Genomic DNA, 16,120 nt, shown 5'->3' with positions numbered 1-16,120 from the left:
AAAAAAAAAAAAAAAAAAGTAACTCTGTATTATGAGTTTTATTGTTTTGATAATAGCTCTGGTCAAGTACTCTTTCTGAACATTCATTACATACACTCCCCTGAAAATGGCAAAAGTAAGTTGGGCATGGTGGCTCACGCCTATAATCCTAGCACTTTGGGAGGCTGAGGTGGGTGGATCACCTGAGGTCATGAGTTCAAAACCAGCCTGGCCATCATGGTGAAACCTCATCTTTAAAAAAAAAAATGACAAAGTATAATTCTACTACCTATTAATGATGGTGAAATCATGATTATAAAATTATTATTTTTAAAAAGACCCTAATTGTGTGCTTATTTTTTTATAGAAGTCATATGGTAGAGAGGCTCTGTGAAAGCAAAGAAGGTAATCAGCTTGGAGAAGCCATCAGTCAGACTCCAAATCCTAAAACAAACAGGAAAACTTTTACTAGAGTAAAACCATATGAATGCAGTGTGTGTGGAAAAGACTATATGTGTCATTCATCTCTTAATAGGCACATGAGATCTCACAGTGAACATAGATCATATGAGTATCAAAAATATGGAGAGAAATCATATGAATGTAAGGAATGTGGGAAAAGATTCAGCTTTCGAAGTTCATTTCGAATACATGAAAGAACTCACACCGGAGAGAAACCCTATAAATGTAAGCAGTGTGGCAAGGCTTTCAGTTGGCCCAGTTCCTTTCAAATACATGAAAGAACTCATACTGGAGAGAAACCTTATGAATGTAAGGAATGTGGGAAAGCCTTCATTTATCACACAACCTTTCGAGGACACATGAGAATGCACACAGGAGAGAAACCCTATAAGTGTAAAGAATGTGGGAAAACTTTCAGTCATCCCAGTTCATTTCGAAACCATGAAAGAACTCACTCGGGAGAGAAACCCTATGAATGTAAACAATGTGGAAAAGCTTTCAGATATTACCAGACTTTTCAAATACATGAAAGGACTCACACTGGGGAAAAACCCTATCAATGTAAGCAATGTGGTAAAGCTCTTAGTTGTCCCACATCCTTTCGAAGTCATGAAAGGATTCACACTGGAGAAAAACCCTATAAATGTAAAAAATGTGGCAAAGCCTTCAGTTTTCCTAGTTCCTTTCGAAAACATGAAAGAATTCATACAGGAGAGAAACCCTATGATTGTAAAGAATGTGGGAAAGCATTCATTTCTCTTCCAAGCTATCGAAGACATATGATAATGCACACTGGAAATGGACCTTATAAATGTAAGGAATGTGGAAAAGCCTTTGATTGTCCTAGTTCATTTCAAATCCATGAACGAACTCACACTGGAGAGAAACCCTATGAATGTAAACAGTGTGGTAAAGCCTTCAGTTGTTCCAGTTCCTTTAGAATGCATGAAAGGACTCACACTGGAGAGAAACCCCATGAATGTAAACAATGTGGTAAAGCCTTCAGCTGTTCCAGTTCTGTTCGAATACATGAAAGGACTCACACTGGAGAGAAACCCTATGAATGTAAGCAATGTGGTAAAGCCTTCAGTTGTTCCAGTTCTTTTCGAATGCATGAAAGAATTCACACTGGAGAGAAACCCTATGAATGTAAACAGTGTGGTAAAGCCTTTAGTTTTTCCAGTTCCTTTCGGATGCATGAAAGGACTCACACTGGAGAGAAACCGTATGAATGTAAACAGTGCGGTAAAGCCTTCAGTTGTTCCAGTTCCTTTAGAATGCATGAAAGGACTCACACTGGAGAGAAACCCTATGAATGTAAACAGTGTGGTAAGGCATTTAGTTGTTCCAGTTCCATTAGAATACATGAAAGGACTCACACTGGAGAGAAACCTTATGAGTGTAAACAATGTGGTAAGGCCTTCAGTTGCTCTAGCTCTGTTCGAATGCATGAAAGGACACACACTGGAGTGAAACCTTATGAATGTAAACAGTGTGATAAAGCCTTCAGTTGCTCGCGTTCCTTTAGAATCCATGAACGAACTCACACTGGAGAGAAACCCTATGCATGTCAACAATGTGGTAAAGCCTTCAAGTGTTCCCGTTCCTTTCGAGTACATGAAAGAGTTCATACTGGAGAGTAAGCCTATGTATGTAAGCAGTGTGGCAAAGTTTTCAGTTGTCCCATTTCCTTTTTGTTGTTGAGATGAAGTCTCACTCTGGTGCCCTGATGGAGTGCAGTAGTGTGATCTCAGCATACTGCAACCTCTGCCTCCTGGGTTCAGGCGATTCTCCTGCTTCAGCCTCCTGAGTAGCTGGGACTACAGGTGTGAACCACCATGCCCAGCTGATTTTTGTATTTTTAATAGAGATGGGGTTTCGCCACATTGGCCAGGCTGGTCTCGAACTCCTGACCTCAGATGATCCACCCACCTCGTCTTCCCAAAGTGTTGGGATTACAGATGTGAGCCACCGCCCCCAGCCCCCATTTCCTTTTGAAGACATGAAATTATTCATATTTCAGAGAAACCCTATGAATGAATGTAAGACATGGGAATATCTTCAATTCTCTAGGTGTGAATATGGGGAAGCATTCATACTGGACAGAAAACCCTGCGAATGTAGGCAGTGTGGAAAAGCCTTCAATGGTCATATGACTATTTGAGGACCACGAGAAGGCATATGAAATGTAAGGAATTTTCATATGCCCTATAAACGTAAAGAATTTATAACCTAAAAATGTAAAGAACCTGGAAAAGCCTATAAATGTAAAGGATGTGGAAAACCTTTGTCTCAGTTTACTTGGAAACCATGAACAAACTTGTACTGGAAAGTGACTTCTTGAATATAGGCATTATGAGAAAGCCTTCAGTTGACCCACATACTTATATGTGAGAATGCAGACTGGATAGAAATCCTATAAAAGTGAGAAATAACAATGTTTTCAATTTTAACAAATGCTCATGTGAATACTCCCTTATGTGTGAAACTTCAAACTCATATTGAAACTCCCAATAGGGAGGTATTATGTAAATGTAGACAATATGGGAAAGCCTGATACAAATTAATTCATGTATATTGTTCTAGAAAATTCACACGACAGAAATGGTATAAAACTTATAAATGTATTATCAGTTACTCATTCTGAAAGTGGATCTCTGAACTATGGATTTCTATTTATTGCTTTCACAAAAGAACATTGAGATGAGATAATTCTGTAAGCTCTTCTTAAACGGTTGTATTGATAGTATTTTTTCATTAAATGAGTTGCTGAAATTTTGTCTTTCCATATTGAAGTCTGTTAGATTCATGAGTGAATTGAAGTGTATTTGTAATAAGCTAGTAGATTTTTATATATATATTTTTAGTTGTGCTGTAAGGGGCCATCAAAAAATAACAATTTGGTAATCTTTAGGATTTCCTACTGGCCTTATGTGGCAGGTACTAGATATCATTATATGTATTTCATCTTTTTTCCTGACCAAATGAAGCTTTTTTAGAGGAGGGCAGAGTATCCTTTTTTCTATTTTTTCATGATAAGAAACAATCATAATAAATTTTTGAGTATGCAAAATTTATCATATAGTAGACTCTCATTGGAATTATTATTTTCATCTTCTGTTCTTTGCTATTTGTAATTCCTTCTAGCTGTGATTTGGATAATAGACTTTGCAGTAATAAGATAGACCTGAGATGGAACCATATAACCTATAGCTGGAAATGGCTGTCCTAGATTGTGTTAACATGGGTAATGTTTTGACCTATGTTTTCTATTTCCTTTTATGGCTCCACGGTATAATTCACTAATAGCCTACTTGCAGGAGATATGGAAGGCAGAAGTAAAGAAAGCATTAGTCAGGTTTTATAGCCACTGTATGTGGAGACAGATGGATGCATGGGAGCTTCAGGGACACCTGCTTCCACCACATTTTCCTGATCCTTTGCCCTGCTAATTGAGAGTATTCTTAGAACCACCACTAACTGCTTGACTGCCGTATTTTCTTTCTTTCTTTCTTTCTTTTTTTTTTCTGAGATGGAGTCTTGCTCTGTTGCCTAGGCCGGGGTGCAGTGGCACGATCTTGGCTCACTGCAACCTCTGCCTCCCAGGTTCAAGCAATTGTCCTGCCTCCTTCCAAGTAGCTGGGATTATAGGCACCTGCCACCACGCCCAGCTAAATTTTTTTGTATTTAGTAAATACAGGGTTTCACCATGTTGGCCTGGCTGGTCTCAAACTCCTGACCTCGTGATCCGCCCACCTTCGCCTCCTAAAAGGCTGGGATTACAGGCGTGAGCCACTGTGCCTGGCCCCAACTGCCATATTTTCAAAGATATGGTTTTCCACAGAATGCCTCCAAAAGTTATCAGATATGCACTGCAGTTTAGATTTTCCTAGAAACTCTAATGTGTCCACCAGGCAACTATTTAAAGACTCTTAAGGTTGGGAATATTCTCTGATGCTCTGACTCACCTCATCTCTAGGTTGAATTTATCGAAGGTATTATTTACGTAAACACCATGTTTTGTTAACAGTACCAGTGACTGTGTTTCTGATTCCACCATGACAACTACAATGATGCAGTCAAGAAGAACTGCTTGGGTGTTTGTCCCTCTACTGCACTGTGCAGTGAATGGACTTACCCAGTCCTACAGCGCAAGAATAAGCACCTTCCGAATTGTCAGTGTTTTATTACAGGTGAATGTAATCTCATTATACTTTCAGTTTTGTTTCATTGAATGTGATTAAAAACTATGTCCGTTTTTATTGAACAAAAGCTTCCATAGATATTTCTTAGAAATATTTTATTAACTGTTTTAAAATAACTTGTATGCTATCAATTGTTGTCTCTTTCACTTTGTACAAAGATATATTAAAATATTCCATTGCCATTATAGATTTTCAGATTAAGTTTTTAAGTTTATTAAGTGAATCCTCATATATTCTGAGTCAATATTATTTGCATATAAGGTCAAGTATTTTCCTTAGGAATTTATTTTTTATTTTTTATTTTTCGCCACTGTACCAGTGCATCCTTAGGAATTAAAAAAAATTTTTATGAGACAAGAGTCTTACTCTGTCACCAGGCTAGAGTGCAGTAGTACAATCTCAGCTCACTGTAACCTCTGCCTCTTGGGTTCAAGTGATTCTCCTGCCTCAGCTTCCCAAGTAGCTGGGACTACAGGCATGTGCCACCATATCCAGCTAATTTTTATATTTTTAGTAGAGATGGGGTTTCACCATGTTGACCAGGATGATGTTGATCTCTTGACCTTGTGATCCACCTGCCTTGGCCTCCCAGAGTGCTGGGATTATAGGTGTTAGCCACTGCCCCTGGCTAGGAATTTTTAATTTTTTATTCTTAATATAGTTATTACTTTTTCCCACAAAACCAATTTCTCATGCATTAATAATACCAAAAACTTAAATCATGGTTGTTTCAGTGCCTTTTTTCCAAAGATCACTGGGATCACACCTGTAGTCAGGAGAGGAGTGATGGCTGGGCATGGTGGCTCATGCCTGTAATCCCAGCACTTTAGGAGGCCTAAGTGGGCAGATCATGAGGTCAGGAGTTTCAGACCAGCCTGACCAACATGGTAAAACCCTGTCTCTACTAAAAGTACAAAAATTAGCTTGGCATGGTGGTGTGCTCCTATAATCCCAGCTACTCAGGAGGCTGAGCCGGAGAATTGCTTGAACTCTGGAGGCAGAGGTTGCTGTGAGCCAAGGTCACACCACTGCACTCCAGCCCGGGTGACAGAGCAAGACTCCATCTCAAGAAAAAAAAAAAAAAAAAAAGAGGGTGCTTAAAAGGACTTCTTTTTGGATTTGGATTTTTGTTAGGTGACTTGATTGCTAATCCCCAAACTGAGACACTTCTGTGTGTTGTATGCTGTGAGGTGAACTTAATTGTATCACTGGTAATCATAATTCTTATATAGAGGCAGGAAGAATGAAGTAGAGCTAAACCTAATTCCCAGGAAACCACTCACTTGGATTAGTGAGTAGAGGGCAATTTTGGTCATTTTAATGGCTTCAACTCTGTTCTCTTTTATCGTTTTTCGAGACATGGTTACAGAATGCCCTTGTTTTTGTTTTGATCCATCATGGTTGCTGAATAGCTTTGTCTGATGAAGGAAGTATGACATTTTTCTTTTCAACAGGATAAGACTTGGCTTTACCTGAGTGTGAGGTCAGATCCTAGTCCTGTGGAATTGGTCTTAACCTTTCTTATTATCTAAGCATAGAAATATTTCTTATGGTGTATTGGTGAATGTTTTCCACAAAATATCTCAGTTAAAATATGTAAGTTCACTTAGTCTTTAGCAAACTATATAGTACTTTCTTTTCCTCCTTTGTGTACTAGCAGAGTCCTGTTAAGTGTAGATGTTTTCAGAGACCACAAACCTAGCAAGGTGCAAAGACAGAATCACTGTTAAATCAAGCCATCTTGCTCTTCATGCTAATTTTTTTTAACAGCTCTCATAGACCTGGCATTGTAGTATCAAAACATGGACAGTTCAGCACAAATGATAAAGATTCTAGGCTACAGATATAGAAACATGAAACAAGTTCTTGCCTTTCTGATGCTTATAGTTATGGGAAAAGAGAGACGGTTAACAAAAGGTAAGGGTTTCGTTTTTAAGATGCATTTAAGATCTTTGAAGGAAGGGCTGGGCGCGGTGGTTCACACCTGTAATCCCAGCACTTTGGAAAGCTGAGATGGGCAGATCACTTGAGATCAGGAGGTCGAGACCAGCCTGACCAACATGCGAAACTATGTCTCTACTAAAAATACAAAAATTAGCTGGGCATGGTGGTGGGTGCCTGTAATCCCAACTACTCGGGAGGCTTAGGCAGGAGAATCACTTGATCCCGGGAAGCAGGGGTTGCAGTGAGCAGAGATTGTGCCATTGCACTCCAGCCTGGGTGACAGAGCGAGAGAGACTCCATCTCAAAAAAAAAAAAAAAAAAAAAAAAAAAAAAGATCTTTGAAGGAAATGAAATAACAACCAACTTGTGAGATTATAATAGAGAAGCTATGGTTGTGTTGGTTTGAAACCTTAGCTTTGGAAGGTAGGGAGGGACCTCCATGAGTGAGAATGTTGTCATTGATCATTTCTGTTTCCATTATCTAACTTATCTTAAACACTCAGGAGCTGCTCAGGTTTGATGTATACTGGGCAACAATACAGTCCTACATCCCTGGGATGAACAGTAAGGATTCCCCATAAACAAAGGCATAGATATGGTTCATCTTTATTTTTATAATGGATAAAAATTTTGAGACATGTGAAGTGTAATCATGAGTTTGGACATGAGTATTTTGGATTTGAGATTTCCTATTGATTTGGGCCACAGGTGTTGGTGATGTTTACGTGTCTGTTTAATGTCATTTAAAGATTCTTAAATTGCCTTGGATATTTGGCATGATCATTTTGCTGTTGTGCAGACTGAGAGACCCAATATGTACCACCCAAAAGATCTGTGGATCTGAAGGCAATTTTCAAGGAATAATGGAGGTGAGTTGCAGACAGGGAATAATTTTGCTTAACAGCCTAATTTAGTGGAAAGGAAGAATATCTGGTGTCATCATATAAGGAAAAATTTAATGCCTTATAAGAGGAGTAGTTTGAATCTTTTTGTTTCAATGATCCAGAAAGCCCCCAGATCTCAATTTGGTATTCATATGTTCGGGACGAGGGAGAAAAAGTAAAATATTTGTGTCTTACTAAATTTGACCAAAGAAAACAAAATCTTTGTCCATTTTTTCAGTGATAACTTACGTTAGCACTTAGCACTGTGATTTCATAATGATGAGTATCTCATTTGATTGCCCAACCAATCACTTCTCCCATCTTACAAATGCAGAAAGTTAAGCACGGAGCACAGGGTCTTACCCAAACTCATGCAACTCAGAATCATGGACTCTCTGGGCTTTGAAGTCCTAATGTGTGCCACCACCTGTACTGGGCACTACCCAAAAAGTTTTTGTTGTTGTTGAGACAGGGTCTTGCTCTGTCACCCAGGCTGGAATACAGTAGTGCAATCTTGGCTCAATTGCAACCTCCACTCCTGGGCTCAAGCGATCCTCCCACTTCAGCCTCCCAAATAGCTGGGACCACAGGTGCACTCCAGCACACCTGACTTTTTTTTGTTCTTTTTTTTGTAGAGATGGGGTTTTGCCATGTTGCCCAGGCTGGTCTCAAACTCTTGAGCTCAAGTGATCCATCTGCCTCAGCCTCCTAAAATGCTGGGATTACAGGCGTGAGCCACCATGCCCAGCCAAGAACTTTAAACTTAGAAGAACATTGCAAGGTTTGTATAATTATATACTTACACAATATTTATATTTTAAAACTTATTTTAAAATTTGTTTTGCAATGCTTATATACTTTTTCTGCCACATGGGATGGAGGTGAGAACAATTCACTCTTAAGAGCAAGTGGATGTAGCCCTATAATGAGGCTGTGTGTGTGTGTGTGTGTGTGTGTGTGTGTGTATGTGTGTGTGTGTGACAGAGAGAGAGAGAGAGAGAGAGAGAGTCAGAGATCTCCAGCAATTCAATGTGTATTAAACTCTTGTATGTAACAAGTTCTTTTGTAGGTTTCATAGTGAGCAAACCTGAGCTAATAGTGTTTCCTTGAAGCTGACATTCTAGGAGACAAGAAGTGAGATACAAACAAAATTACATGATGTGTCAGATGGTGGTTAGTCCTCAGGAGGGAAAGCAAGCTGGGGAACATTGCAGAGGGCTTGGGCTGTTGGTGTCTCTGGGTCTTTAATCATTGAGGGTTTGTAAGTTTGTGTGTCTGTGTCTGGGTTTGTCCACCTGTATGTGTGGTGATAAAGTCTGGTGATTTTTTTTTTTTTTTTTTGAGATGGAGTTTCACTCTTGTTACCCAGGCTGGAGTGCAATGGTGTGATCTCAGCTCACCGCAACCTCCACCTCCTGGGTTCAGGCAATTCTCCTGCCTCAGCCTCCTGAGTAGCTGGGATTACAGGCATGCGCCACCATGCCCAGCTAATGTTTTGTATTTTTAGTAGAGACGGGGTTTCACCATGTTGACCAGGATGGTCTTGATTTCTTGACCTCGTGATCCACCTGCCTTGGCCTCCCAAAGTGCTGAGATTACAGGTGTGAGCCACCACGCCCGGCCCTAAGTCTGGTGATCTTGTATATCTGTCTGGGGAGTTATGTATGTATGCCCTTTAATATCTGGAGTGCTTTCATTTCATTATCTTACCTAATTGCCCTGGTATCACCTTCTTTAACATGTTAAATAGAAGTGATGAAAGCAGACACTCTTGTTTTGTTCCTGATCTAAGATAAAAAGCATTCAATCTTTCACCATCAAGTATGATTTTAGCTATGAGTTTCTCATAGCTGCCTTATAGCAGGTTGAGAAAGTTCCTTCCTATTTGTACTCTATTGAGTGTTTTCATTGTAATGTGGTGTTGACCTTTGTCATATTCATTATCTGGCCAGGCATGAGCCACGCCTATAATTCCAACACCTTGGGAGGCTGAGGCAGGAGGATCACTTGAGGCCAGGAGTTTCAGATCAGCCTGGGCAATATAGCAAGACCTCATCTACAAAAAATTTAAAGATTAGTTGAGTAGGCTGGGTACGGTGGCTCACGCCTGTAATATCAGCACTTTGGGAGGCCTAGGTGGGTGGATCATGAGGTCAGGAGATCAACACCATCCTGGCCAACATGGGGAAACCCTGTCTCTACTAAAAATACAAAAATTAGCTGGGCATGGTGCTGCATGCCTATAATCCCAGCTACTCCAGAGGCTGAGGCAGGAGAATTGCTTGAACCAGGGAGTTGGAGGCTACCGTAAGCCAAGATCAAGCTACTGTACTTCAGCCTGGCAACAGAGTGAGACTCCATCTCAAAAAAAAAAAAAAATTAGCTGAGTGTTGTGGTGCATGCCTGTAGCCTAGCTACTTGGGAGGCTGAGGTGGGAGGCTCACTTGAGCTCAGGAGTTCAAGGTTGCAGTGAGCTATGATTATACTACCGTACTCCAGTCTGGGTGACAGAACAAGACCCTGTCTAAAAAAAAAAAAAGTCATTTCCTGCACCTTTTGGGGTGAACCTATGATAATAGAGCCCTTATTCTGTTAATATGGTATATTAGTACATATTTGTATGTGAAACCAACATTGCTTTTCTGAGTTCAGTCCAACTTGGTCATGTTGAATAGGTCTTTTTATATATTGCTAGATTCAATTTGCTGGCATTTTGTTGGGCCTTTGCAGCTATATTCAGAAGAGATATTTGTGGACCATTTTCTGCTATATAGTACAGCATTATCTAGTATAGGCTATAGTGTGTTTACATGTATATTTGTAGATATATTTGTGTATATAGTATGTAATATATTGCAAAATGTTATATAATTGTAGATATTATACATAACTGGTATATGTTATGTATAACTAAAATATATAATTACTATTATACTATATAATATAGTTTTATACTATTAAAGCATAGTTATATAGTCTTTGTCTCTTGTATAGGGTTTCAGATCCCTGCTAACCCACACATTATTCAAAGGAGCGAATCACATCCTCTCAGGGGAACCAAGGAGCACCTTACCCTTTTGAAACTACAAAGCCTGGTTCCCACAGCCATGTTTGGGCCCTCTGCTCCCAAATGCATTTTCTTTGTGGATCTGCATGATTTATGGCACCCTCCTCATCTGGGCTGTGAATATATATGACTAACAAACTGCTGTCAATTGGATTTGTCCAGTGATGGATATCATGTGTTGGGCTATCTAAATAGCCCTAGGGTGCTAATTCCCCTCTCACCAGTGGGGTGAGTGGGAGGCTATTGAAACAGCTGGTATCACAAAGAAGACAGACCAACCATAACTGAGGCCATCTTCTCTACTTTAGCCACTTTTGGTTAACTAATTGGTTCCATGATACAGGGAAGGCCATTTGGAACAGAACCACCACTTGCTGGTTGGTTTGCACTTTGGCCTGCACAGCACTTTTTGGTCTTTATTAGGTGTTGTCATCTCTTCCCAACCAAAAACATTCTCACCCCATAAACCACAATTGTTAATTGACTATGCACCACCAGCATACTTGTCCTCAGATTTGGCCTACGTTTGGCAGGCAGAGTCTGCATCACCTGCCTGTAAAAGCAGTGACAATATAGCACCTTAAGCAGTCAACACTTCAGTCCTGATTACCAAGGGTCAGGCTAGAGCTCTGTGGTTACTTCCTCTAGCTTGGTCTCCATCACTGGATTCTTGGAGTAGCCCAGGAGATATTGTTCATGATTGTACACCACCAGGTGAGACCCAGAGATGGTTCTCTGTGAACTCTGCAGAAAGGAAAGAGACCTCCACCTTCGGGATAATTAAGCATGACACCTCAGTTGCTTAAGAAGAGTTGTTGCATTGGTAAGGGTAGTGCCCTTGCTGGTTTCCTATCCTCTTGCTTCTCTTGTTCCATGTATATTCTCTTGGACCCCCAAAGGTATCAAAATGCACATCCATGGTACCCCATGGTCAGGCACTGATGAGGAAAGAAACGAACGTGCATTCGTCCTTTCCAAAGGATGAGAAGATGTAACTCAACTGTTCTCTCAAAGCAAAACAAGTAGCCAAGGGGCCTAAGTTGTTTTCTGTAGTACTGCTGCTTACCAGCATGGCAAAGGGATAATCTTGAGATCATAAGGCTGTTGGTCCCCACCAGGGTCTTAGACAAAATGACCTGAGTGTCAATCCCTGGAGTCAGAGGTGGTCCCATCCAATGTAGGTTGCTGGTGTCTTGAACTTTTCCCCATAATCACACAGATGGTCCGTAATACAGTTGATCAGTCAGAGCCAACCAACCTGAAACTTGCAACTTTATATGAATTTTGAGGGATTTTTTTTTTTTTAACAGAAAGAGAAAAGCAATGGTTAGGTGGCATGCTCAGGTCCACAAATCTAATAGCAGATAGAAGCAAATTTCTCCCACTTGATAAAGAACCTCTAAAAAGAAGCTAAAGGTAAAATCATACATCATTTTGATATCTAGATGCTTTCCCACTAAAATCAGGAACAAGGTAAGGATGCCTCCTCTCACCACTGCTATTCATCGTCATCCTAGATGTCCTCACTAATGGAATAAAACAAGAAAAGTAAATAGAAGGTATTGAGACTGGGAGGGAAGAAATAAAACTGTACTTGTCTGCAGGTGACACTATTTCTAAGTAGAAAATCGCAAAGAATTGGCTGGGCAGGGTGGCTCACACCTGTAATTCCAGCACTTTGGGAGGCTGAGGCGAATGGATCACCTGAGGTCGGGAGTTTGAGACCAGCCTGACCAATGTGGACAAACCTTGTCTCTTCTAAAAATACAATATTAGCCAGACGTGGTGGTGCATGCCTGTAATCCCAGCTATTTGGGACGCTGAGGCAGGTGAACCGCTTGAACCCAGGAGGCAGAGGTTGGGGAGAGCTGAGATTGTGTCATTGCACTCCAGCCTGGGCAACAAGAGCAAAATCTGTCTCAAAAAAAAGAAAAGAGAAGAAAATCCCGAAAAATTGACCAAAAAAAAAAAAAAAAAAAGAAAGAAAAAGAAACACTCCTGCAACTAATAAACAATCAGAGGAATCTCAATATAACAGGGAAATTTGGAAACAACAATTGTTTTCCTACATACCAGCAATGCACAATTGGAATTTGAAAACTCTGAGGAGTCTCTGGCCCCATGATATTGTACAAAAATACATCCTTGGTGTAAAAGCACCAAGGATGGGGGGAAAAAGAAATACTTTGCTATAAATCTAACAAGTTATGTACATGATTATATGAGGAAAGCTACAAAAGTCTGATGAAAAATATCAAATAAGGCCCAAATAAGTAGAGCTGGGCACAATGACTCATACCTGTAATCCCAACACTTTGGGAGGCTGAGGTGAGAGAATCACTTGAGCCCAGGAGTTGGAGACCAGCCTGGGCAATGTAGTGGGATCTCATCTCTACCAAAATTTTTAAGGTTAGCCAGACCTGGTGGTGCACACCTGTAGCCTCAGGTACTCAGAAGGCTGAGGTGGGAGGATTGCTTGAGCCAAGGAATTCAAGGCTGCATTGAGTCATGATAACACCAGTGCATTCCAGCTTGGGTGACAGAGTGAGTGAGAGCCTGTCTCCAAAAAAAAAAAAAGATTCAAATAAGTGGAGGGATATTTATATTCACGGATAGTAAGATTTGACATTGATAAGATGACAGTTGTCTCTAATCCATAGTTAATCATTTTGTACATATCAGTACATTGATTCTAAGTTTATATGGTAAAACCCAGAATAGTCAACACAATATTGTAGAGGAAAACAGAGGATTGACACTGACCATAACATTAACTACAGAAACACAGTAATAAAAACAATGACCATGTGCAGTGGCTCATGCCTTTAATCCCAGCACTTTGGGAGGCTGAAGCAGGCAGATCACAAAGTCAGGAGACCAGCCTGCCCAATATGGTGAAACTGTGTCTCTACTAAAAATACAAAAATTAGCCAGGCATGGTGGCAGGTGCCTGTAGTCCTAGCTACTCGGGAGGCTGAGGCAGGAGAATTGTTTGAACCCTGGAGGCAGAGGTTGCAGCAGAGACCTGAAATTGTGCCACTACACTCCAGTCTAGGTGACAGAGCAAGACTCCATCTCAAAAAACAAACAAACAAAAAACAGATCACAAGTCAGGAGTTTGAGACCAGCCTGAACAGACCAATAACTAATAATGAGATCAAAGCCATTATAAAAAGTCTCCCAGCAACGAAAACCCTGGGACCCAATGGCTTCACTGCTGAATTCTACCAACATTTAAAAAAAACTAATACCAGTCCTACTCAAACTATTCGAAAAGACAGAGGAGGAGGCAATACTTCCAAACTCATTCTACAAGGCCAGTATTACCTTGACACCAAAACAGACAAACATGTCAGAAAAAGAAAACTATCTGCCAGTGTCACTGATGAATATTGATACAAAAATCCTCAACTAAATACTAGCAAACTGAATTTAACAATACACCAAAAAGATCATTCATCATGATCAAGTGGGATTTATCCCTGGGATGCAAGGATGGTTCAATATATGCAAATCGATCAGTGTGATATGTCATATCAACAGAATAAAGGGTAAAAACCATATGATCATTTCAATATATACTGTAGAAGCTTTTGACAATATTTAATATCCCTTCATGATAAAAACCCTAAAAAAAAAACTGCGTATAGAAGAAGCATACCTTAATATAATAAAAACCATATATAGCAGACCCACAGCTAGTATGATAATGAATGGGAAAAAACTGAAAGCTTTTCCTGTAAGTTCTGGAACACAACAAGAATGACCACTGTTATTCAGCATAGTACTGGAAGTCCCAGCCCGAGCAATCAGATGAAAAAAAAAAAAGAGGGCATCCATATTGGAAAGGAAGAAGTCAAATTATTATTGTTTGCATATAATATGATCTTATACCTGGAAAAACCTAGAAACTCCACCAAAAAAAGTATTAGAAGTGAGAAATAAATCCAGTAAAGTTGCAGGATAAAAAATCAACATTTTTTATATGTCAACAATGAACAATCTGAAAAGGAAATCAAGAAAGAAATGATATTTACTACAGCTTCAAATAAAATTAGATACCTAAGAATTAACCAAAGAAGTGAAAGATCTCTACAATAAAAACTGTGACACATTAATGCGAGAAATTGAAGAGAACACAAAAAAACAGATGTTTATGGATTGGAAGAATTAATATTGTTAAACTGTCCATACTCCACAAAGCAAGCCACAGATTTAATGCAATCCCAGTCAAAATTCCAATCATGTTCTTCACAGAAATAGAAAAAAAATTCTAAAATTTATATGGAAAAATAAATAACCCAGAATAGCCTAGGCAACAAGAACAAAACTGGAGGAATCGTATTACCTGACTTTAAATTATACTACATAGCTATAGTAACCCAAACAGCATGATACTGCCATAAAAACATGCAGTGGCTCACACCTGTAATCCCAGCACTTTGGGAGAGGCGAGCGGATCAGGAGGTCAGGAGATCGAGGCATCCTGGTTAACATGGTGAAACCCTGTCTCTACTAAAAATACAAAAAATTAGCTGGGCCTGGTAGCATGCGCCTGTAGTCCTAGCTACTCAGGAGGCTGAGGCAGAGAACTGCTTGAACCCAGGAGGCAGAGGTTGCAGTGAGCCGAGATTGCATCACTGCACTCCAGCCTGCACAGAGCGAGACTCCATCTCAAATAAATAAATAAAAGACACATAGATCAGTGAAACAGAATACAGAACTCAAAGACAGGTTTATACATCTACAATGAACTCATTTTTGACAAAGGTGCCAAGAACATACATTGGAGAAGAGACAGTCTCTTCAACAAACACTGCTAGGAAAACTGGATATCCAGATGCAAAAGAATGAAACTAGACCCCTATCTCTCACCATATATAAACATCAAATCAAAATGCATTGAAGACTTAAATATAAGACCTCACACTATGAACATACTAAAAGAAAACATTGGAGAAACTCTCCAGGACATTGGGACTGGGCAAAGATTTCTTGAGCGATACCCCGCAAGTACAGGCAACCAAAGCAAAAATGGGCAAAGGGGATCATATCAAGGTAAACACCTTTTGCACAGCAAAGGAAACAATCAACAAAGTGAAGAGACAACCCACAGAATGGGAAAAATATTTGTAAACTATCCATCTCACAAGGGATTAATAACCAGGACATATAAGGAGCTCTGTAGGAAAAAAAAAAATCTAAATCTGATTTTAAAATAGACAAAAGATCTGAGAACACATTTCTCAAAAGATTGACATACAGAGATCGGGCGCGGTGGCTCAAGCCTGTAATCCCAGCACTGTGGGAGGCCGAGGCGGGTGGATCACGAGGTCAAGAGATTGAGACCATCCTGGTCAACATGGTGAAATCCTGTCTCTACTAAAAATACAAAAAATTAGCTGGGCATGGTGGTGCGTGCCTGTAATCCCAGCTACTCAGGAGGCTGAGGCAGGAGAATTGCCTGAACCCAGGAGGCGGAGGTTGCGGTGAGCCGAGATCGCGCCATTGCACTCCAGCCTGGGTAACGAGGGAAACTCCGTATCAAAAAAAAAAAAAAAAAAAAAAAAAAAAAAAAA

The 16,120-nt window shown here is 40.0% G+C and overlaps 1 protein-coding gene and 1 long non-coding RNA gene across 3 annotated transcripts in view; one reads left to right on the top strand and one right to left on the bottom strand.

Moving 5' to 3' along the window:
* Positions 1 to 2,291, top strand: part of ZNF709 (zinc finger protein 709) — a 21,444-nt gene extending 19,153 nt beyond the window's left edge. For both annotated transcript variants that reach the window (XM_032265796.1, XM_032265795.1), the window contains exon 4: positions 347 to 2,291. In XM_032265796.1, coding sequence (XP_032121687.1) covers positions 347 to 2,084 — 1,738 coding nt within the window. In that variant the 3' untranslated portion in view covers positions 2,085 to 2,291. The remainder of the gene's footprint in view (positions 1 to 346) is intronic.
* Positions 2,142 to 16,120, bottom strand: part of LOC116541546 — a 17,053-nt gene continuing 3,074 nt past the window's right edge. Inside the window, exon 2 of the long non-coding RNA XR_004264855.1 lies at positions 2,142 to 3,968. This is a non-coding gene — a long non-coding RNA (uncharacterized LOC116541546). The remainder of the gene's footprint in view (positions 3,969 to 16,120) is intronic.

Source organism: Sapajus apella, unplaced genomic scaffold, assembly GCF_009761245.1.
Source record: "Sapajus apella isolate SASKATOON/1434 unplaced genomic scaffold, GSC_monkey_1.0 scaffold152, whole genome shotgun sequence".
In the NCBI taxonomy this organism is placed as follows: domain Eukaryota; kingdom Metazoa; phylum Chordata; class Mammalia; order Primates; family Cebidae; genus Sapajus; species Sapajus apella.
The sequence above is the reverse complement of the archived record's forward strand: the minus strand, read 5'-3'. Positions and strand labels throughout refer to the sequence as shown.